General features: G+C 38.9%; 2 protein-coding genes across 4 annotated transcripts in view; one reads left to right on the forward strand and one right to left on the reverse strand.

Moving 5' to 3' along the window:
- Positions 1 to 2,728, reverse strand: part of ngef (neuronal guanine nucleotide exchange factor) — a 44,170-nt gene extending 41,442 nt beyond the window's left edge. The window contains exon 1 of one of the 2 annotated variants that reach the window (XR_012770316.1): positions 2,175 to 2,728. Coding sequence is in view for 1 of the 2 variants with exons in the window: in XM_075474166.1 (XP_075330281.1) it covers positions 2,175 to 2,391 (217 nt within the window). In the remaining variant the exon portion in view is untranslated. The remainder of the gene's footprint in view (positions 1 to 2,174) is intronic. The other variant, XM_075474166.1, reaches the window with a different exon arrangement.
- Positions 2,729 to 7,182: 4,454 nt separating this feature from the next.
- mrps23 (mitochondrial ribosomal protein S23) lies at positions 7,183 to 16,560 on the forward strand. 2 transcript variants are annotated; one of them, XM_075474167.1, is made up of 5 exons: positions 7,186 to 7,411; positions 10,772 to 10,951; positions 12,760 to 12,837; positions 15,424 to 15,547; positions 16,023 to 16,560. In XM_075474167.1, exons 1-5 carry the CDS (start codon positions 7,368 to 7,370, stop codon positions 16,113 to 16,115), a joined length of 519 nt encoding a protein of 172 aa, XP_075330282.1. In that variant the 5' UTR covers positions 7,186 to 7,367; the 3' UTR covers positions 16,116 to 16,560. The 2 variants fall into 2 exon arrangements, with proteins under 2 accessions (XP_075330283.1, XP_075330282.1); XM_075474168.1 differs by lacking the exon at positions 12,760 to 12,837 and having other exon boundaries at positions 7,183 to 7,411.
- The last annotated feature ends 6,937 nt before the right edge of the window (positions 16,561 to 23,497 follow it).

The following is a 23,497-nucleotide window of genomic DNA, read 5'->3' on the forward strand; positions in this document are numbered from 1 at the left end:
TGCTGTTGTGCCGAAGTCAGGATACAAAGTAACAGCAATTCAGTTCCTTCAGCATCAGTGAAAATCCCCCTTTCATATATGGCCCAAGTGCTAAGTTAAGTGTGAGTATGGATGGTTCCTTTAAAGAAATGTTCAGCTCATGAGACCCAGCAAAGCTCCATAATCACCCTGCACCAGAACAGGTCAATCTCAGCTCATACCACACTGCTACCATATGACTGAAACTCAGCTATAGCTCACAAGTATCAGTTACCTAACAGCTTGTAAAACTGGGTGGGCATTTTTATCAACTTTATGTTGACTCTGTCAGTCAGTCAGCAAGATCAGTCATTCACCACAATTAACACATGATTAACACATGATACATTTCATCAGGACCCACTTGGCTGCCCTCTTGGCTGATAGTATAAACAATTACAATAAACTGAATTGAATGGAATTGAAGGGAATGCGACTGAAATGAATCGGATGTACGTGCCCTGAGGTAACTAAACTGATCTACTCTCATCTACTTCTAGTCTTCACTTTTTTAAGAAACATCTTTGGCTTTATAGTCAGCCGGGTCAATGAACCCACACTGAATCCCCTTCTCCCAAGCCACCAATAACATCACCTTCGCCTTCATTCTTGCCCTTACACCCCATACTCCTTCATACTGTCTAATACCGAGAGTCTTCATCAAACCAGTAATCGCAAAGGTGCTTTGTCTTTGCTTGTAAAATGAGCTCTGAGTTGCATAGGCAAAACTTTGAATTAGATGAAATAAGACAACAATGCATAGCAATGCAATGTGAAGGAATCAAGAATAAATATGAAGCCATTAAGAAAAGCTTGAAAAAAGGAATTATACTTGACCTTGCTGAGTAAAATATTCAATCACTCAAGGGCTGTTGAATACTAGCTGAGCTGTATATATATATATATATATATATATATATATATATATATATATATATATATATATATATACAGCTCAGCTAGTATTCAACATAAAGTTGATAAAAATGCCCACCCATATATATATATATATATATATATATATATATATATATATATATATATCCCCTTAACGCCTGAATTTATATAGCTGTATATAAAAAAATGTTTTGTGTGTGTTTTCGCCTTTAAGTAGATGGTAAATAATGCTAAGAGTATTAATTTCACTTTTGCACAAAAAATAAATAGAAATTTTGGTATGTTGCAAATTTGCGAAAACAGGCATAATGGTCAATAATAAGATAACAACAACACAGTAATATAACAGTGAAAAATGTTTTTTTATTCAATACCAGACATAAGCCTGCTGCAGACTGATTAGAACTTTTTTTTTTTAAATCAACGATCTCTGGTAAAATGATAAGTAGTGCACACTTACCTATAGCACCTTTTAACTTCATCTCAATAGGTCTCTCATTTACCCATTGCTACTAATACTCAGAGCACCTCTTAATCTTATCTTGTACAAAAGTAAATCTAGTAAAGTGAGGTTTAATGTCTTGTGCAAAAGCACTTCAGTACCTGGAGAGTCTGGGGATTGATGGTCAGAGGAAGACAACTCTTCCACATGAACCATGGCCCTCCCATTTGGTTACCAAACACATTACTTCTTTAGTGTATTCAGCCTCAACATTTTATGACTAAATAGTTTTCTTTTTTGACTGCCTAGTTATGTATTAATTAATCACCACCTAAGCTGCCGGGCAAAGTCTGAGCTCAAATGCTTTTCTCGATGTGTTTGCTGTGGCTCTGTGAACATTACACAGTGTCACAGAGAAATGTCTAAAGTACAGGACACATTTGGTAATATTCATTTTCACTGTTATGGAATCTATACGAAATCTGTCATCCGTAAGAACAAAGGAGGAAGATAAAACTTTCACTGATTGTATTTTGCAACAGGTGTTAACCAGGCCAGGGTTAATATTTGCTTGATATCATAAAGTCAGAGGCTGACCTGTGGAAAGAGCACATATTATGGACCACTATGTGCAATTCAGACAGAACTTGTTTCTCAGGTTGATTTCTACAAAAGAATAATAACAATGCCAAGCCATAATTTTCAAAATGAACAATATCAATCATGAAATAAGTGGCCTACAAAGTCTATTGTTTTCGGGACATGCCAGTCAGTAAATTAAGTTGACTGGTTCCCCAAAGTCAAAGTGTTTTCCTACTTTCAGGTTGCTCAGTTGAGACCAGCTTCTTCTTCCTCATTGATCGGTAAAACCGTGAGTTCCTGCGGATAGGCTCTCTGCTGAAACCAGTGTTGGATTCGTCCTCATCGTCGTCCTCCTCACAGCTTTGGGGAACCGTACCTCCGGCCCGACCTTTTTCTGTGGTTTCCTGTGCCTTCTGTCCCCACTTGCCCCTGAACAGGGCTGCCACAGACATGGTGGAGGATTCTTATTCCTTTCTTACAAAAGTGAAAAAGTAAAATGTTGCTTGACCTCGAGGAAACCGGTTGAAAGAACTTTGTCATAATTAGCCAAAATCCAAGAGCAAATCCATAGCTGCGAAAAGAAAACGCTGTTGAAGTATAATTCCTAAGAATGCGCCCAGTCAAAATAAGAAATCTGTGATGAGAAAAAGGTTCCTCTCTTTTCTTTCTGTCAGTGGAACAGCAGAGTTGTTGGCTACAATGGCAGCCTGTGGGACCAGAATAGTGTAAAGCCTATTTCTGCCTTTACTATAATTATTGCATTTATGACTCTCTCTCCTTCTCTTTGTCCCTCCTCTGTTTTGCTCTCTCTCTCTCTCTCTGTCCCTCTCTTCACACACCCAGTTGCATGCTGACATTCCTGAATGCCTGGCCTTGCCATCAAGCTTTTCTCTCTGCTCTAAACCTTTCTGTTGTGGAACCAGAAAAGCCACCTTTTGGAAAACCGCCTTTTCAGTTTCATCTGGTTTCAGAGTTTCTCAGATCACTCTAAGTTCCTTTTCTTCTTGAGGTGAAGATTCAATTATTTAGCTTAATTGGAGAAAAAAAATACAAAAATACAGCGAGTATGTATTTGAAAGATGAATGTATGTTTTTTTTTTTCCCTTTTGTGGACAGTAATGTGTGCAGTGTTCCATGTCCTGCTTAGCCAGGGCCCCATGTTGCAGTTTTAGTGTAGTCAGCTGACAAGAAGAGTTTAAAGTTCACATTTTCCCTTTTTTCCACACAGCCATAAGACTAGCTGTACTCTGTCTGAAAGGTTCTAACACAAATCATTGTAACAAAATGGACACAATATCTTGCAAGATTAAGAAACTTTTATTCATGTTTGTTTTGTGTGATTCAATTAATGGAATGTTTTGTTGATTTTTTGTTGGGGGGGGGGGGCTTAGATTTTGTGTGACTATTGGGAGAAGATACCAAGAATGTCCTTCTCTCTCAGAATATTAATAGCACTAAACAGTCAAGGTACTTTTTAATTTCAAGGCACCGACATGTGGCTTAATGGGGAGATTGTGGCTTAGAAGACAGAGTGGACCATCTGGAAGGTCTGCAGTTTAACTTCCAGATTCAAGCTATGTCAAATGTACAAATGTCCATGTCTATGACAGAAATGGCACTCTTTGTATGAAACATTGTGACTGTAGCTCACTCTGTAAAGCTCTTTGAGTGATCAATAAGTCGAGAAAAAGTGTTTTTCTCAATGAGTTCATGTCTGTATAATGGAAACATCCAGGCACTAGGAGACAGTAAAGCTCTCTGGCATCCTGTGTTTATACTGCATATATTACATGTTTCTGATCTGCAGTTGCTGGTCTTGCCGCCCTACCCAGCATTTATTGTTATATTGGTTGCTGTTTCAATATGCTTTTAGTTTCTCTCTTCCTGTCCCCTCAACTCCCCAAGGCTGGTTCTAGCAAAGATCTCTTGAGAGTTATAAACAATAGTCGACTGCAGCCATTTTTGATGCAGGGACAGAATACCACAAAAATGCCGTCAAAATACATTTTCAAAACTAGAAAGACCTATCTAGCTTTTCTAAAGAAAAGTATTCATCTGACCTGAGCCCTCAAATCAAACAAAGCCCTTACAGAGTACATAAAAACCTAGGCCCAGTCATTAGTTACAGACTGAAGTATGTCTGACGGTGATCCAGTGAGTTGCTGTATAAGATGCATGAGTTATCACCCAGCTTAAATGAGTAGTCGCCATCTCATTTGTCACTGCTGGCTGCTTAGTTACCAGTACTGACTTATCATTGGTTCGATCAATAGTTGGCTTCAGCAGGCATGTAGCCTCTACATAAAGTACATCTGGCTTGATGCTCAGTAACTCAAACCTCTGTTGCCAGTTAGCTTGACCATGTCCAGGATGCATGCCCAGACCTGCTCCCTCTTGCCCATTTGCGCTCTATGAGCAAACATCTAAATACACATAAGAAAACTCTAAATAATACTTTTGAAGGAGCCAAAGCAGGATTCGCACCTCAGTGTTGCAGACATCAATGGTGAAATTTCTTAGTGACTTTAAATGTGGTGACATCTTGCATTGATGGATGTAATTTTGGTCTGTTGCTTCTTTTTGCATTTCTTATGCAGTCTTATTTTCTTTACCTTTTGATTTTTTTTCAGGCACATATATTTACACAGGTGTTGGACAACACTGATGAGAAGAGAGAGTGTGTGAAGGAAGAGATTCTCCATTCATTTCAATTTACTTGGAAAGCTAGAGGACGAATTAATGAGACTGACTATGAGACCCACTACCAAGCTACATGTTTTGTTTTTGTTTTTTTTTGTTTTGTTTTGTTTTTTTTAAATCGGAGAAGTCAAGTCCCACACTCCTCTCATCAGTGTTGTCCAACACCTGTGCAAATGTATGTGCATTTTATTTACTGGCAAAGTCCAACATGACTCTTGAGAGCCCCACAAGAAAGCAACCTCTGCCCTGGGATGACAAAACCTAGCATCATCCTCTAATCCCGACAGATAAGGAGGCAAACTAGGAATAGAGTTTTGAATTAAAGCTCACTGTGTGAAAACTAAAAGTTGGATTGAGATTATGATTAAAAGGTGAGTGGCAGAATCTTCTGCCAGACACACAGATTTTTTAATTGTTATTTTTTAACTGATGACTTCAGCTGCAACACAGTGTAACAACACCGTAATTGACAGGAACAGTGGGTTGAAAGACATGTACAGTATCAGGTGGGGGGACGGAGGGGGGGCATGGACATGGATGCAGACTTCAGAGAAGTAAAAGCAAACTCGTTTATTTACAAAAAAATAACAAAAGTCAAAACAAGGCGCGGCTGAGCCGGATGACGAAACTAGACTGTGGAACAAAACATGAGTATGACGGTGACAAAAACAAAAGACTTGACGTGACATGAAAACCACTTAACTTAAATCTACGTGGCATGAAAGGTTAAAGGATCTCACAATGAATGTGAGAAACCAGACAGACTAAATACTGAGAGAACTGATGAGTGACTGGATGCAGCTGAGAAAAATTGACAGGTGAAGTGACTAAAAACTCAGAACCTGGGGAAAACCCCATGGACATGACATACAGAAATTCATTATCTCATCACTTTATTCTTGCTTGCTGTTAGACTTAAATACAAATGTGTATTGACAGTGCCAATCCTCAGGTTCAACACTGGTTAACAAGGTGTATTATTAACATACATATATAAACATATATATATATATATATATATATATATATATATATATATATATATATATATATATACATATATATACATATACATATATATGTATATAGATATATCTTGTGATGTGTTGCAATGTCATGTAATTTGATTATCTTCATTTTATTATCATCATTCACTGCATGAGCCTCATGCTAAATGCACGACAGTTGGCAGTTGTTTACAAAATCTGTAACAATATTCAGTTTAATACAGTAAAAGCCATGCCTCTCAAATATGTAAGGTGAACATGTCTTGTGTTGAGGTCTATGTATTCAATCAACAGTCTGCAGAAATCCCAATTTTTGATAGATGATTCTAAGCAAACTCTTTCTGATGCTACTAAACAGTCCTGAACAAACGCTTTGCACCTTTTGCATAGCATACGCGTTTTACAAAGAGTTGTTGTTTCTGAAGAGAGTATTCAATAGTTTCTTAAGAAGCTATTACACCGATCAGCCATAACATTATGACCACTTGCCTAATAGCGTTTGCTCCTGGAGTGTCTTGTACCAGGACCTTAACAAAGGATCCTTTGCTGTGGGATGCCAGGATGGTCTTCTTGTATCGGGCTTACTTCTCACAGGTTGGTACCTGGAGAGTTTAGAGGTCAGAGGAACACGTGCAGCTCTTTAACATGCTTTTCAGCCCATCATAAACTGTTCAAGTCAAGTCAAATTTTATTGTCAATGCTGCCATATGTGCAGGACATACACAGAATTGAAATAGTGTTTCCCTCTTATCCCTGGTGCAAAACAGCAATAAACATGGAGTAAAATATGAAGTAGAAGATGAAAAGATATATTAAAAAAAAGATATATACAAGCTAAAAGATATTTTAAAAAACGGCATTGGCAAATCTGCAGTATATGGCAGTATAAACAGAATAAACAGATTAACAGTATAAACAGAATATACAGTTTGAACAGTGAGCTATATACAGTTCGTGTACAATAATTGACTGTACACAGTGCAATTTGGTTTGCAAGATGGTTTAGAGTTTGTGAAGGGACTGGTCCCATTTGGTTTGTGCATGGGGGGGGGGCAGTGTCCATAGTTTGTGGGGGTAGGGGCAGAGAAGGAAAGGGGGGCAGTGCTGGGAGGGAGTTCAGCATCCTGACAGCCTGATGGATGAACCTAACTGCTTTTGCAAGGCTCAGTGCTGCAGAAGGATGCTCAATTGGGGGAGTGGTGTTGCTATACTATATGGCTGTGATTGGTCCGCAGAAATGTTTAGGTACTAGGTATCAAAGTGAAATCCATGTGAGTCCCAGGATGCAGGTTTTCTCAGCAGTACATTGCATTGAATCAAGATGAATGAGTGTTGCTCACTTTACCTGTCAGTGGTTTTAATGTTATGGATAATTGGTGTATGCTTCAGAAACATTGATGTATGCCTTCAGAAACAATAGCGCCCTCTGGAGCCACAGTATGAAACGTCATAATTCAGCAGCAGCTTAATTTAAGCTTTTTGTCTCCGCCCGCTGTTGCTGCCGCCTGTGTTCCATGCGCATGCGCAGGAGTTACCCAACGACCCGAACGAGTCCTGTGTCTTTCTGAGATAAACTTCCGGGTCAGGTAGAAGGACAGAGGACGCGAGGAAGACCAAATTATAAGGAATAAGAAGAGTTATGTGTTTGTATGTCTTAGCCTGTCCAAGTTGAAGTGTACTGACTTCTTGTTTATAGTCTTACAACAGTAGCGGAAGTTAAGATGGCTGGCAGCAGACTGGAGAGGTTTGGAACTGTGTTCTCCAGGTCAGTCAGCATTCTTTCTTTTTTTTTTTGTGCTAGTAAAAGCGTTAGGTGACCATTACTTGTAATCATATTCATGGTTTCAACGTGAAAGCGGTGTTTTTTTTTTTGTTTTTTTTTACCGCATTGACATTTGCTCAAGAGCAAACGAAATGCTGTTGAGCATTCATGATAGAAATCCTGTTAGTAATTCTGTCTAAGAGAAAAAAATAAAACCTTAACAGAAAAGTCCCTCAAGCAGTAGATGTTGTGTTGTGTTGTATTGTAGTGGTTGTCAGCTGATGTTGAGCTACGTCCCACGTTAAATCCGCGTGTAAACTGTAACTTCAATGGAGGCTGATGTTGTGTTGAATAAATGAATAAATAATAATCTTTTTCTTGGCTCTTTTCCTTGACCTCGATGAAAAACGTCATGGGGTTGAGGAAAGACGGTCTAAGTAACTGAAACTACAGTTGTTCAAAAAATATTCTACAAAAAATCCTTTAGATACTTAGTCCCATGCAATCTTGTCACACTGCTACCACACGCTATCTCTTTTATATCATTATAGAAATCATAGAACATTACTTTTATAATCTTACTGTTACGTGCTCATATTTATCCACACAAATCATGGTCATATACCCAGATGAAAAAGTTAAGAGTGTCACTATGAAAGTTACCGCACAAACAATTATGAGTGGGAATTATCTCCTTTCTTTGATGATGGTCCAGTGTTTCCTGTGGTAAAAGAGATGATTAAGAAAGCCCTGAAGCTCCTTTTTTGAGCTGTTGGAAAATTCCGAAAGCTCGTATCATGTTTCATGCTCATTTTACAGGTTTCATGGCTTCTGGCGACACCGGCTGCTTTATGCTGCGTGTACACCAAGAGCTTGAGAAGCTTCGCTTTGGTAGCTTTGGTAGCTCGTGACGTCACATTTAGAATGTTCAATTTTTAAAGGCCCCGCGGCTGTGCAGCACCCCCGCGAAAAAAAACATGAGGAAAGAGAGGGCAGGGACACGAATAAACGTGTTGTTATTTACAATTTGTTATACAAGATATACATCACGTTACAAATGATGTAAAACTACATTAGGTACACCTGAGAAGAGCAGGAATAGCAGAGGCAGCTGTGAAAAATAAACTAAATTCGAAATTAAATCCGAAATAAAACTTAATTGCAGTGAGAAAGGTATGCGTGGGGTTACTACACTATTGTATTGAAGCACTCGACACGGCAATTGCAACAGTCTCAGGATTAAACGACTATTGTTTGGATAGGAACCAAAGTTTACTCGTCTGTTTCCGCGAACCTCGCGGATTGTCGGACCCCTACAATCTGTGGATTGTCATTGGTTTTCGCCGAACCGCGTCATAGCTCATTACCATAAAGTTAGCTTGAGTTTAATCGCTGGAATCCGCTCTGGTCGCCCAGTTCGCTCACCCTCCATAGAGAAATAATGATTTCCGGCGCTCAGGTAGTGTAGGTCGCTCTTGGTGTACACGCAGCATTACAGTGCACACTTTCATTTCCACAGATGATAAACGACTCTGTATGTTTTTATTTTTTAATTGCTTTGTTGAACTTGTTTTCATAGATCAAATTGCTTGTTTCTGTGACAAGATCAAAACAAGGCCAAACCAGCAGCAGAGTCTGTGCAGAGCAAGATAGCTGTGAAAAAATTAGACATTTTTAGGGCAAGGAAGAAGCCCAAATGATGCTTGATATTTTGAAAGACACAGATATCATTAAAGCCTGGTTTATAGTCGGTAACGCAAGACGCAACGCAAGTCGCAACGCAAGCCCTTGCGCGGTTGCAAGCCCCCCCTTGCGTGCTTGCGTGTGTCACCTCAATTTTCTAAACTTCACGCAAGACGCGAGCAGAGCTATAAGTAGCCACCACAGCCCTTTTACAGACAGCCGTTCCACTTCCTATTCGGCCCATTATAAAAAATTTGGCTGCAGTTCAGTTGATTTTCTCTGGGGGCGCTGGCGAGCGAGTGCAGAATGACCATTTTCCATAGGGCTGGCGCTAATAACTCAAAAAATGTCCCCGCTAGCGGCTGAAACCTGAAAATAATACTGTGATTTCTGACAGAGGGATGTGAATTTATATCGAAAGTACAATAACCTGGGAGTTATAGCTTTCTGTTTTCTTACAGGTCTGGCATTTGCGAGTCAGTATCCGCTAGCATCTAGCTAACGGAATCTGAATAACGCACGGCTGATTACGACCGGCTGCTTTACGGCACTCGTCCACTGTGCCAGAGTGCTAACCTGGTGCCGCTAACAACAACCAAAGCTAAACCAGAGGCTAGTCTGAGAGTATGTAAAAGGGCTGTGCTGAAATCTGTAACTATTTGAGCTAACACCTCTCTGCTAGCTCAGCGCTAGGACTGACCATGCCGTAAAGTGATGCCACATGCGTGACGTCACTCGGGATGCAATACTGACAATAAATGTGTATTTTAAACAAATCTAGTGAGAAAATAAAACCAAACAAAAAAATCAAACCAAGTGCCGTTTGAAAGGATCATTTATCCTGCCTTTAGGAAAATTAAAATGAAAAAATATAAAAAATTCTATCAAAAGCAATGGCTGCATCTAAGGTGGATTTCATAGTACCACCATAGAGTTCGGCGTGCTCTGCACTGCTTCGTTGGCGCCCCTAGAGTGCAGTACCACCCGGAAATAGCCGCCAGTTTTCCCTCTCCTCATAATAGAGACTCTCTGGTAGCCACTCTGGACGCGAGCACAAGCCACTATCTACATCACATCCGGCGGCGTGTTCATCTTCCGGTTTCATCCCCTAATAAAAGACCGCTGTTTTCAAACGACAAGGTAGAAAGCGAAGAAGAAGAAGAAGAAGCATTAATCCCATAGACATAATATAATATATATATTATATTATGTCTATGAAGAATCCACTCGAAGAGAGACTTGCCGAAGAGGTCCTGGCGGTGAATTTCCTTTCATCGTAGTAGGCTTGTCATTGAAAAAACCCGCTACTCCACCTACTGTCCTGGCGGTGAATCGCCACGCAGCACACGCAACCGCCGACAAAGCAAAATGAAGTATAAACGTCTCGAGCCATTAACGCAAGCGCAAGACGCAAGCGCAAGGGCAGTTAAAAGAAGTATAACTCAGCCTTAAGCCTTTTGAATAGGCACAATTATCACAATGGTATAGGTGGATGTGACAACGGCACGACTCGTTAATCATACTGTGTTCTGTACATGGAAACAGGGAATATGAATGTAACTTATGTTAACACCATAATTGTTTAAATTAGATTATGGTGATATTTTTTTTTTTATATATATTGCGGTGCATGTACATGTAGTCACTGATTTTAGTCATTGTGTTTTGTATGTTCACCAGGGTTCGGGACTTGATGCGCACACGAGTGATAAAGCCACATGAGAAGCCCATTTGGTATGATGTGTACATGGCCTTTCCTCCAAAGCGGGACCCACTTTATGTCAAGCGACATACCCGAGCTTGTACCAATGAGCAGGAGACTGTGCCTGAGATCTTCTATGCAGAGGATGAAGTTAGAGCGTAAGTTATCTGCATTTACTTTAATTAACAACCAAAAATGTGTAACTTTGTACACTGCCTGGCCAAGAAAAGAAAAAAAAAGTTATCCCACTGGATTTAACTTGGTTAAGCAAGTAAAAAGCCTCCTTTTTGGAAAAGCCCATCGTTTATTGATATGTTTCAGCTGGAAACAAGTTATTAAAACCCAGCTGATGCAGTGAGTTGCTTTTTTTCCTTATACAACCATGTCAAATTCCATGATGAAGGCTCAAATTATTGGTCGTCATCAAGAAAACAAATCAACTAAGGACAATGCTGAAACTTTGAAAATTGTATTAAGAGCTGTCCTGGAAGAATAGTGGAGAACCATCATCTTCAAAGAGAACTCAAGTTAATGAGATTAGGTAGTTGTGGAGCTGTAAAAAAAAAAAGCCATGTCAGTAAGTAGGTTTACAAGACACTAGGAAAAAAACAACCAAAAAACAGATTTTTAAGATGCATGTAAACACGGTAGTCCAGTTGAAATTGTACAAAATCTATCTGTTTAGACTGGACTAATGCATAGAAGCTCCTCCCACTCACATATTTTTCTGTTCCTTTTGTCAGATGGCTCCACACCTCAGAAATTGTGAAAATGATTCAATTAAGACTACATGTCAACTGGCAGTCACTGAAAGTATTTCCAGACTGCCAGACTTCACAGAATCAGAATTTTATAACTGCAGCATCATCTGCCAAAATCAGCATTGAAGCAACAAAAAGATAACATATTTGGAGTGAGTTCATCTATGATCCATCATAGAGAAAGTCAGAAATTGCAGAAGGTTGTCTCACATTCCACAGCATCACAGTGTTGAACATACATCAGTTAACAACTCGAGTCCCTCCTGTGATGGGACGTGAAGGACGGAGGTCCAGTTAAATGGCCAAGTTGAGCTGCAACTATAGCTGGACTTAGCTATGCATGTAACCATATTGAATAGGGCTCATTGGGGCAAAAAAAAAAAGGCTTCAGCTTGCTAGGGAGCATAAAGATTGGACTCTGGAGCAATAGAAGGTGATGTGGTCAGATTTACCTTACTTTATAGATAATAAGATGACAATGTCAGGATTTATCGGGCTCAGACTGTGATAGAGTGGTTCAGGGAGCATGAGACATGGACTGCTCATCACAGAGTCCACACCTTAACCCCACTAAGAATCTTTGGGATGTGCTGGAGATTTTATGACACTACATAGTCTTATCGATACAATGCAACAGCAAGTGTGTGCCGCGCACCTACATGCTTTTTTTTTCTTGATTTCTCTATTTTTAAATACTTATCATAGAATGTTATGAACAATTGTACATTAGTACTTTGATACTGTAACATCTATAATGTAACAGTACCGACTAATGCTGATACTTCAAAACCACCATGTGATTAGTGATCAGTATTGGCTTCTCCAGCAATTGTACATCAGCCGTCATATACTGGCCCAGAAATCCTGATTGAGGCGTTTTCTTAACCCTTAGGAGTCTGCGCCTGCATCACCTGCTTTATTGATTTTTTTCAGCAATTGAATCACGCTCAGTAATCATTTTTGCATCAATTTACATCGTTTTTTTGTGTAAAAGATGTCTGTGGTGTATGCGTTGTATTGCCTCTCGGACATTTATATCACAGACTCCTATGGGTTAATAAACTGAAAACTAGATTTATTATTTAACTGATTGATGTATGGATTTATGTTTGTAAGAAATGGAATTTTGTCCAACATGAAATTACAATTAAATTAGATATTTGATATTTCTTGGCTCCACTCTTAACAGATGTCCTGTCTTTTAGGAGATTCTATGAGCAGTATGGGACAGGTTCTCGGCCTCTAGATATCTCCAAATCTAACTTTGTTTCTACATGTGAAAGGTACGTTGGCTATATTTGGTTTAATTGTTAGTGAAAATCAGAAATTAGATTTGTTTTTCTCATTGCTCCCAAAATATGTAATGGGAATGGCAGCCTACGTTACAATGCCCTTCATAATGTTTAGTTGACCCCTCTGCTCCCCAGAATAAAATTCTAAATCAAACAGTTCAGATGTGATTAAAGTAGACATACTTTAATTTAAAGTCATCTTCATACATTTCAGTTCCACCAACACTTTTTATACACAGTCCCCGTCATTTCAGGGCTCCATAATGTTTAGGACAAAGTAATGGTAGGTACATTAAAGCAGCCATGTTTAGCCCTTTGTTGTATATCCCTTACACACAATGACTGCTTGACGTTGGCGATTGATAGACATCACCAGGTGCTGAGTATCTTCTCTGAGGATGCTCTGCCAAGCTTCTATTGCAGCCACCTTCAGCTCCTGCTTGTTCCAGGCGCTTGTCCCTTCAAGGTTCTTCTTCAGCATTTGTGTTGCCTTCGCAGTATATTTGGGATCATTATTGTGTTGCAAGATGAAGCTCCGTCCAATGAGTTTGGAGGCATTTCCTGGAACTTGAGCAGATGAAATGTTTCCATACATCTCAGAATTCATTGTGCAGCTCCATCATCAGTGAAGATGAGTCTACCAGTACCTGTGGCAGCCATACATGCCCAAGCCATAACATCCCCCCCAACCATGTTTAACAGATGAACTGGTATCCTTTGGATCTTGGGCAGTTATTTTCTGTCTCCACACTTTCTTTTTGCAAACTGTATTCTGTCCATCCTGTTTTTGTGGCTAACTAGCGGTTAGCATCTTGCAGGATAGCCTCTGTATTTCTGTTCATCAAGTAATCAGCAGATAGTCTCTGACAAAGACACACCTATCTCATCTCGGAATATGTGTTGTAATTTCTACATGATGAAACTTTAACTTTAAATTAAAGTCTGCAATGTGCACATCTGAATTGTTTGATGTAGAATTTTACACTGAGGACCAAAGGGATCAAAGAAAAATGTGACTTTGTCCCAAACATTTTGGAGGGCGCTGTATGTGAAAAAGAAAGTTTAAGATTTAAGATTATACTTATCAAGACATAGTAAAAAATAATTCACATTTTAATTCACCAGACCAAAATTACAGTTTTAGACACTTTGTAAGTCTTTAAAGTGATAGTTCGTAGTAGATTCACCCTAGGGTCATTTGAACCGTGACATCCAGCCAAGTAGCCCACCCGCAGTTTTTTCGATCTTGGCTGAACATCAGCTGAGTTACTGAGTTATCCCGAATAGCTTAGTACAAGCGCTAATGGAACCTGGCAGTATCTCCAAAATTACCACACTGAAATCACATGCCATGACACCAAACTTCTACAGTAGTACAAATATGGTCTGTACTCACAAAGCGATGCATTTGGAAGTTTGAAAATAGTCCAGGAGTTTATTATTATCAACACAAGCCTGATAGCTTCTCTGCAGCTAAAGCTGCGTCGACGTCACTTCCTTGATCTGGGAGCTTCAAAGTAAGATGAGGGTTGATCTACTACTGTAGACAACAAAGTATATGCTATATTCTACATGTTTTTTATGAATTTTTATGTTGTAGAGTTGTGAATTTATTTTATCAATGGCGAAATTGAGCAGCCTTGCTTTGTTGTCTACAGTAGTAGATCAACCCTCATCTTACTTTGAAGCTCCCAGATCAAGGAAGTGACGTCGACGCAGCTTTAGCAGCAGAGAAGCTATCAGGCTTGTGTTGATAATAATAAACTCCTGGACTATTTTCAAACTTCCAAATGCATCGTTTGGTGAGTACAGACCATATTTGTACTACTGTAGAAGTTTGGTGTCATGGAATGTGATTTTAGTGTGGTAATTTTGGAGATACTGCCAGGGTCCGTTAGCGCTTGTACTTAGCTATTCGGGATAACTCAGTAACTCAGCTGATGTTCAGCCAATATCAAAAAAACTTTGGGTGGGCTACTTGGCTGGATGTCACGGTTCAAATGACCCTAGGGTGAATCTACTCCGGAGTATCACTTTAAATCTTTAAAGTTGTCTTTACCAAGAAAATGAACCCGCAGCTGGGCATATTAAATGTAGTACAATAAAATTGAACATGTAATTAAAGGAATTATTATACACAATCCCCTCAGTTCTGTGTCAATTATATTTTGTTGTATTTTATTTATTTAGTTGTTTGTGTATTTACATTGAAAAATCTAAAAAAAACAAAAACTTTTTCAGGGTGGTGAAAGTACATCTCGTCATCTAAACCATCCCTAATATCCGGTCTTCATATACCATCTTGCCTTTAGTCACTTGACCTCATTGGGTTTTTTTTATATATATTGTTGACATTCATTTAAAGTAAGCTATTAATTTTCAAAACATAGTAACATTTCTCTGCCTCAGCATCTGCATTATGACCTTGTTTCTGTTCCACTTGTAGTCAGGTTGTAGGCATAAACCAGCAATCGGATTGTAAAAGGAGATAACATTTTGAATTATGATTAAATGAATTATATCATGTCTCTAGCAGTAGGCCTCTAATTTCTTTTTCCTCTGACTATGATCCTTAAGGTTTATTGTCAAGTATGCAGAGTTACAGAGCCAGAGTGAGCTGACTGACTCAGCTCTGTTTGAGGAGACGGCGAAAGCTTTACTTAAAGAGGGTATCATCCTGAGACGGAGAGGACTTCTTCCTGTAAGACCCGTCAACACATTTTGCCTATTCTGTGTGATAATCCTGTAAACCTTTACCAACCAATATTTGTCTCAAAATGATTAAACTGAAAAAAAAGAAATCTACTTATGTTATAGAAGCATGAATCTGATTCTGCTAGACCCAGCACTGAATGTATCAGAATGTGGCTTACATCAATCAGCCATATGTTTTTGTTTTTTTTAGCTCCTGGTGTCTTAGTTCTCCCATTGTTTTTCAGACAAATGAAAAAAGCTGCTGTTGTTTGGGGGGATTTTTTTCCCCCCATCACTGTAGCTCTTTGGGTCATGTTAAAACTTACTTTCCTCATTGTCTGTAGATTTAGGGAAATGAGGAGTCCGTTTATGTAGCCTATATTGGGGCAACAAGCACAAGTTTCCTATAACTAACTGAAGAACACATTTTTCTGCATGAATCATTTGAAACGCCTTAAAACAGTACTGCTTTTGTTCTGCAGGTGGAAGAATCCAGGGATCCAGTGTTTGATCTGAAACTAAAAGACATGTTGGCTGAGCAGCATTCAGTTGACACTCAAACAGCTCAAACATAGGAGACAACAGGATGCACTTCCCACATCACAGACTCCAGCAGCTCATGGATTCTCCACTCCATCCACTGCGTTTCATGGCACGTTTGCTCGTTTGGATGTAATGGCCATCCGTGGAAAACAACTTTACCTTCGCCACTAAGTCATGTTCCTGTTTCTTCGACACCAGCTGATGTTGTCATTTAAAGAAAGTGCTACAAATCATGAGTCTACAGTGCAGTGGATAAAGTCAAATAGTCTGTGTTCATGTTATTGAATATGTGAAATTAACCAAAGCAATAAAAGGCTAAATTAAAGTTACTATTATAACTTTCTAGTAAGTGTGGCATTATTAACTCTTTGACATTTCCCATGAGACCGTATGTTTACAGTGTGTGAACATAATACTGCCTAACCTTGTAAAAGTCTTTGTGCTGTTTAATAAATACTAGTGCAGTATTTTACTACAGATACTTTGAAATGCAGCCTCTTGATGTATTCACAGTTTTTGGTTATCCTTTATGAAGCTCGCATTCAGATACAGGAGAAAAAACAAACTTGCAACTTATTTTACTCTTAATAAGTCTAATTTAAAGAGGTATGATGTCACACTGTTCAGATGAAAGCTCCAAAATCCAGAGCACTGCATCTACATCCTGTTATCCTGTATTTTTCAGTTGGGAGGAAATTATTCTCATTCACATCCAAATGTAAATTGGTCATTCTTTATCTCTTTCTACTAAGTTTGGTGAAATTTATATCAGTAGTTCTTAAGGAATCTCATTAATACCCTTTCACCCCTTGATGGAGGACAAATGAAGCTGTAATTTCAAGACAATAAAACAACACAAGAATCCAGGATGGAAAACACCACACTTTAAACACAGGAGTAAACTGGGATTAAAAAATGAATAAATAAAAAGTTGGAAAGGAAATTGGACAAAAATGTGAGAGTGGACCCTGAAAAAGCTGTATGTGGGACACAGACCCCCACAAACACGATGAGGACAATATTTTGACACAGAGGGAAACACAGAAACAGGTGATGATGATAATCTGACAATAACAAAGGTTCAGAAAACTGCAAACACAAGTATTAAATCTTGGTAAAATTGCAACAAAGATGGAAAACAATTTTTAATAGTATATTACCTTTACAACTTTATATTTCCTGATTATTATGAATATCTTAAAAACTCATAGGAAAAGTATATCTATTCCTTACAGATATATAAAAGATCTTTAGGCTGGTTTAAGATTAAGATCAAATTTATTGTCATGCATACACACGGAATTTGTCCTCTGCTTTTAATCCATCCAGGTTGGCACCTGTTGACACTCATGCTCATGCACAGGGTCACACACTCAGACAGGTGCCATACACTGGAGCGGTGGGCAGCCATTCACAGCGCCCAGGGAGCATGCACATTTTTTTTAGCAAGCATCCAGCACTCACTGTTAATCTTAGCATGTCCACGCCAAGGTTTATTTCATGGAATATGCATGGAGCTGGGTCCAGGGAGAAGAGACTAAAAATCTCCAATAAATTGAAGGACCTACAGGCAGATATTGTTTTATTACAGAAGATTAATTCATCAATGACTGCAGCTGATGTTCTCACCACAGCACAGTTTCCTCATGTGTACTCAGCCTGTTACAACTCCAGAAAAAGAGGTGTAGCCATTCTGATAAGCAGAAAAGTAAATTACACCGTAAACAACACAGTTATAGATCCAGAAGGCAGATTTATAACAGTTGACTTATCTATCCAAAATATGAATCTCTGCATTGCTAATATATATCTGGCCCAAATGTTGATGAGCCCTCATTTTTTCACTTCACTCTCTGATCACTCAGATAACACATCATAGGAGGGGACTCTAACATGGTATCTGACTCAGGAGTGGACAGGCGCAGTACTACAGGAAGTCAGCAGAACTGGCAGTCCACAAATGTTGTTAAACAATATATGAATGATTTTGGTCTTTGTGATGCTTGGGGCTCCCATCACCCCACTCTCAGAGAATAAACTTTTTTCTCACCAGTACACCACTCATATTCAAGAATAGATCATTTCTTAGTAAGCAGCTCTTTGATGAGTGATATTTCAGACACCAAAATCCACCCCATCACTATCAGTGATCACACTCCAGTTTCTATCACACTGAAGAATAACAGAGTTACATCACTAGCTAGAAATTGGAGATTTAATACATCATCACTAAAAGACCCTGATTTTATTAATTATTTCAAAAGGGAATGGTCTACATATCTAGAAAATATTGCCCTATCAGGAATGTCAGCTTGTGTTCTCTGGGAAGTAGGAAAAGCAGTTATGAGAGGCAAAATAATCTCTTTTTCATTAATTAAGAAAAACAAGGAGAGTTCAAGAATATCGGAATTAGAACTCAGGATTAGAAGTTGTCTACAGTATTTCCCAAGAGGGACACATACTGAATGAATTAAGGAAAGCTAAACTTGAGTTAAATAAAATTATTGACAAACAAACACAGTCCTAAACAAGGAGATTCCATTGGTGGTCACCGTGGTTGAAGGTGCATTGTACAGGATCTTAATCCAATTAATATATGATTCCCCAAAGCCAAATTTTTACAACGTATTGAAGAGAAATTTCAAATTCACTCGGTCAAATGCTTTTTCTGCATCTAAAGTGGCTATGATAGTATCTTCCTGCTGTAAAGATGAATAACGAATTAAATGAAATAGTCTGCGTGTGTTGCTGGTGGACTGCCTTCCTTTAATGAAGCCGGTTTGGTCTTGATGGATGATGAAAGGGGTGATTTTTTTCAATCCTGTGGGCTAATGTTTTGCTAATAATTTTAAGGTCTACATTAATAAGAGAAATAGCACGGTAATTTGATGGAAATGTTTGGCGTTTGTTGAGTTTGGGGAGAAGTGAAATTAGCGCTGTATTCATATGTGCTGGACATCTTGAGTTTTGTTTTATTTCAGCTATTGCTCTGATGAATAGAGGAGATAAGATGTTCCAAAAATGTTTGTAGAATTCAGCAGGGAAACCATCAGGTCCGGGTGATTTGTTATTTGGCATAGAATTAAGTCCAGACTAAAGTTCATTTTCTGTAAATGGCTCGTCTAGTCTGTCAATTTGTTCTGTCTGAGTTGAGGGAGTTCAATTTTATCAAAGAAAGCATCAATGGTATCCTGTCCTGGGTCAGTTTCAGATTAGTATAGTTTAGCATAGAAATCTCTGAATATAGTGTTAATTTCTTGTGGTGAATGGACCCTGCTGAGTCCATAATAGTGGGAATTATTGCATTTTTTTGTTTTGTTTCGTTTGATTTGATTAGCCAAATATTTGTCAGATTTATCGTCATGGTGGAATTGTTCTTGTCGAAGTCTCTGAATTAAGTTTTTTTGTTTATTATGTATCTCGTTTAACTGAACCTGATGTTTCCTCATTTCGTTCTGGGTTTCTTCCGTTGAATTATTTGCATTTAATATTTCAGTTCTTTTATCTTTTGTTGTAATTTAAGTTCTTCTTGCTTTTCTTTCTTCTTTTTATGAACAAAGTAGGATATAATTTTTCCTCGTAATACTGCCTCACCGGTTTCCCAGAGTAGTGTAGATGATGATTTTGGAGATTCATTTATTTATAGGAAGGAGGCCCACTCTTTCTCAAAATTATCGCTGAATTCAAGGTCATTAAGAAGAGATGTGTTAAATCACCATCTAGCGGTGTGTTTATGTAAACTTGGTTGAGTCCAAGTAAAAGTTACTGGAGCATGATCGCTAACTATAATAGAATGAATTTTTGACTCGGAGATCTCGGATAAAAGCGAGTTACTAGTCAGAAATAAATCCATTTGTGAATAGGAGTGATGCACAGGTGAGAAGAATGAATATTCTCTGGCTGCTGGATGTTGTCACCGCCAACAGTGGGCGAGACCAAAATCACTCATGAGTTGTTTTATTGGATCTGTGGATTGCCAAATATGTTTATTGCTTGTATTACTGGATTTGTCCATTGATTCCCGCAAGGGATTAATAAAGTTATTCTGATTAAGTACTGTATTAAAATCACCTCCTAATATCACTGGACACTTGGAAAAGTCTGAAATCGCTGAAAAAAAGTCTGAAAGAACGATGAATCATCTCTGTTGGGGCCATAAATATTTCCAATTGTTACTGGTCTATTGTTAATCGATATTTTTAAGATGATAAAGCCTCCTTCCGGGTCTGTAATTGTTTTTAGTAAGAATGGAACGGATTCTTTTGTTCATGAGGACACTCCCCCCTCTCTGTTTTGAGTTATGGTAAGCTGAAAATGAGTGAATAAATTGTGATGACATTAATTAGTTATGAACAGAGTCAGAGAGGTGTGTTTCCTGTAGTAAACAAATGTCCACATGTAAACTGTCCAGATGACTAAGAACCCTAATTTTTTTAAATTAAAGAAACTGTCAAAAACAAGTATAGATGTGTGTTAGATGTAAGCTGACCATAGCTGAGTGTGTGTGTGTGTGTGTGTGCGTGTGTGTGTATGTGTACATGTGTTAATATAAACCTATGTAGACCAAAGTGTGTGTGTGAGTGTAACAAACATAGAACAATAAAGAACAAAACAGATACACAATTAACAAAACAAGACATGAAACTACATGAAACCATAAACAACAGCCAAAACATAAAATATATGAGAGGTGCAATATAGTTTTTTCCATTTTTTTTCTTGTTACTTTGAGACACCTGTATACATCAAAGTTTAAAGAGTTAGAAAAGCCAGGGGGTAATATCCTTATTTCTGTACAATTGCCCCTCCATGTACAGCTTATCTGTAGAAATAACTGCTCTCTTTCCTTCCTGGATCATCTGTCGTCTAATGGGGAAAAGGTGTTTACGTCTCTGGGTGATTTCTTGTGGAAACTGGTCATTGATGGAGAGATTAGTGTTTTTCAACTCCCGTCCTTGTCGCTTGACCAGCTCCTTTTTTAAATATATATATATATATATATATATATATATATATATATATATATATATATAATGTTCACATTTTGCAACAATGGGTGTGGGTCTGGTGGCGTTGGGTCGGCGGGGTCCCAGACGGTGGATGTGGTGATCTGTTCGACGGTATCAGCAGGGAGTTTGAGGTGTTTCATCATGAAGTCCTGGATTCATTTTTCGGGTTCCTCTGAGGATGTCTCTGGGATTCCGGAGAAGACCAGGTTGTCCCTCATACTGCGTGACTGTAAGTCCAGGATAGTTTTATTTTCGGCAGTAACAGACTAGCTGATCGTTAACGGAGGATAGGTGGGTTAGCCTGAGAACCAACACTGAGAGGATGAGGAAAAGTTTCTTTCCCCAGGCCAGGGGCGAGGCTAGGGTATTTTTAGTGGTGCCAAGGCACCACCGTGAGATAGCTCGGCACCCCCTGGCTCAGCACATTTTTAAAATATTATATTATGCAAAAACATGGTTTTTTTTGCTCAAGGATGCATTATTTTAGTGACCATTTTATTTATTTTCTAGCATTTGTTTTTGTTTTAACTCTTTACTCCCAAAATAAATGTTGAGTTATCTTCAATATTTGTCTCAGGCTCTCTGTTATCCCTGTCAAGCCACAGATTTTTGAAATGAAGAGGTCAAAATTGAATGTTATAGGGGAAAACACTACTCAAAGCAAAACTAATACGGCTCCAAAATGTATAAATGTACTAGTTCGCTAGCCTAGCAAGCTAGACCCCTACCGCAAAAAGCTGTACAGGGGTTTAGTGACGCTGGATTGCAGTGTGGGCGGGATAAACGGCTGTCTGTTAAGTTGCCTCTGCACTCAACGTCACGCAATAGGATGGCGCAACAACCAATCAGAATGATGAAGAAGGATTACGCAGTCAGCGCCACGGAAAGTACATCGTGGTGTGTAGTCTAATGTCAGAGAGGAAAGAATATTATTTTTCTTTTCGACTTTGCCTGTGTTTTCAATACCGCCACTCCAATCTGTAAATGTAGAAACTGTACGCGAATAATGTGGAAGAATGGAACTAAACGACACTTGCTGGGCGCAGCCATTGTTTACCTCTCTCTGGAACTATACACTTAAACGTCGCACCTCTGTCGTCACTAGGTAGCCCGGCCTCCGACCCCGCTGCTCACGATTTGATTGGCCTGATTAAGTTTCGGTTTGCAGCCTCGCAAAACAACTACAAGTGACTAGACTAGCCCGGGAGCAAATTCAATTTGCGGTCGCTAGGGGCGTCTAGATTTCTAGGCTACTAGTTCGCCTCAATTAGTGAGAAATAATGTGCCTCTGTGAGCACTGGGGGCTGGGCAAAGACCAGATCCTAAAATCGTCCCTGCCCCAGGCCATCCGTCTGCTGAACACTGAGCGTTAAACTGGACTCCACTTCTATCTGTACTGTTAATATTTCAGATACCTTATACATTTTCTTTTATTCTTATTTCATATTTTTTATTCATTTTTATTCATATTTGTGGTGTGTTAGGGATCACACACACGAGTAGTATCCGTTTGATGGTCTTTTATTAAACACATTCAACTCGGCACACATACATGTTCAACATGGTTGCCTCTCTATCATTCTAGTCAGTAGTTATGATCTCGCGAGTGTCACTACCTAATCTCGCGATAGGTTACTTTTATTATAAGAACACTACATCTTCCCTCTTTTTTTAATAAAGAACTTTCTGGTGGTAGACTTAAACAAAAAATAAATCAGATCTACTTCAATGTAGCTATACTGTTAACATAAGTGTTCTTTCTTTAGATCAGAATGAAAAAATAAACTTCTGTTTTAAACTAAACTTAAGAGTATTTCACCCTTCCCTCTTTTTAAACAACAAAATCATTTTTTTTTTTTTTTTTTTTTTTGTAAGCAAAGTTAAAGTTCAGGTAGACATCACATAGTCCTTCTGCCATGCAGGTGGAGACCTGACACGAGTCGACTTCACAGGAACATCAGGTGCTGCTGTCATGGGCCCTGGACCTATGGAAGGGGAGGAATGGGTGGTTATGGGAATGGTGACAGGGACAGACTCAGCTGGTGTGAGAACTGGGTTTGGAATGGAGGGGGCGCTGAGACTGGCATCACCACTGAACCTCTTCACATGAGCGGCATTTCTCATTTTGGGTGGGCTGTTGGGTTGTTGAATTATGACTGCATTTCCTTGTTTACTGATGACTTCATATGGCTGTGACTCGAAGTTGGGGTCTAGCTTGTTGGACTTGTGTAGGTTCTTGCAAAGAACGGTGTCTCCTGGTTGTATTTCCTGATCCTTGGCTCCTCTTCTCTGATTAGCAGCAATGTTGCGTTTCAACTTGTGCAAAGCGTCCTTGTCATGAATTTCCTCTGAAGCAGCTGCATGGGGTTCATCACTGTCAGCAGGCATACCGGTGAAGCTGGGCA

Source organism: Odontesthes bonariensis, chromosome 9 (assembly GCF_027942865.1).
Source record: "Odontesthes bonariensis isolate fOdoBon6 chromosome 9, fOdoBon6.hap1, whole genome shotgun sequence".
Lineage (NCBI taxonomy): Eukaryota > Metazoa > Chordata > Actinopteri > Atheriniformes > Atherinopsidae > Odontesthes > Odontesthes bonariensis.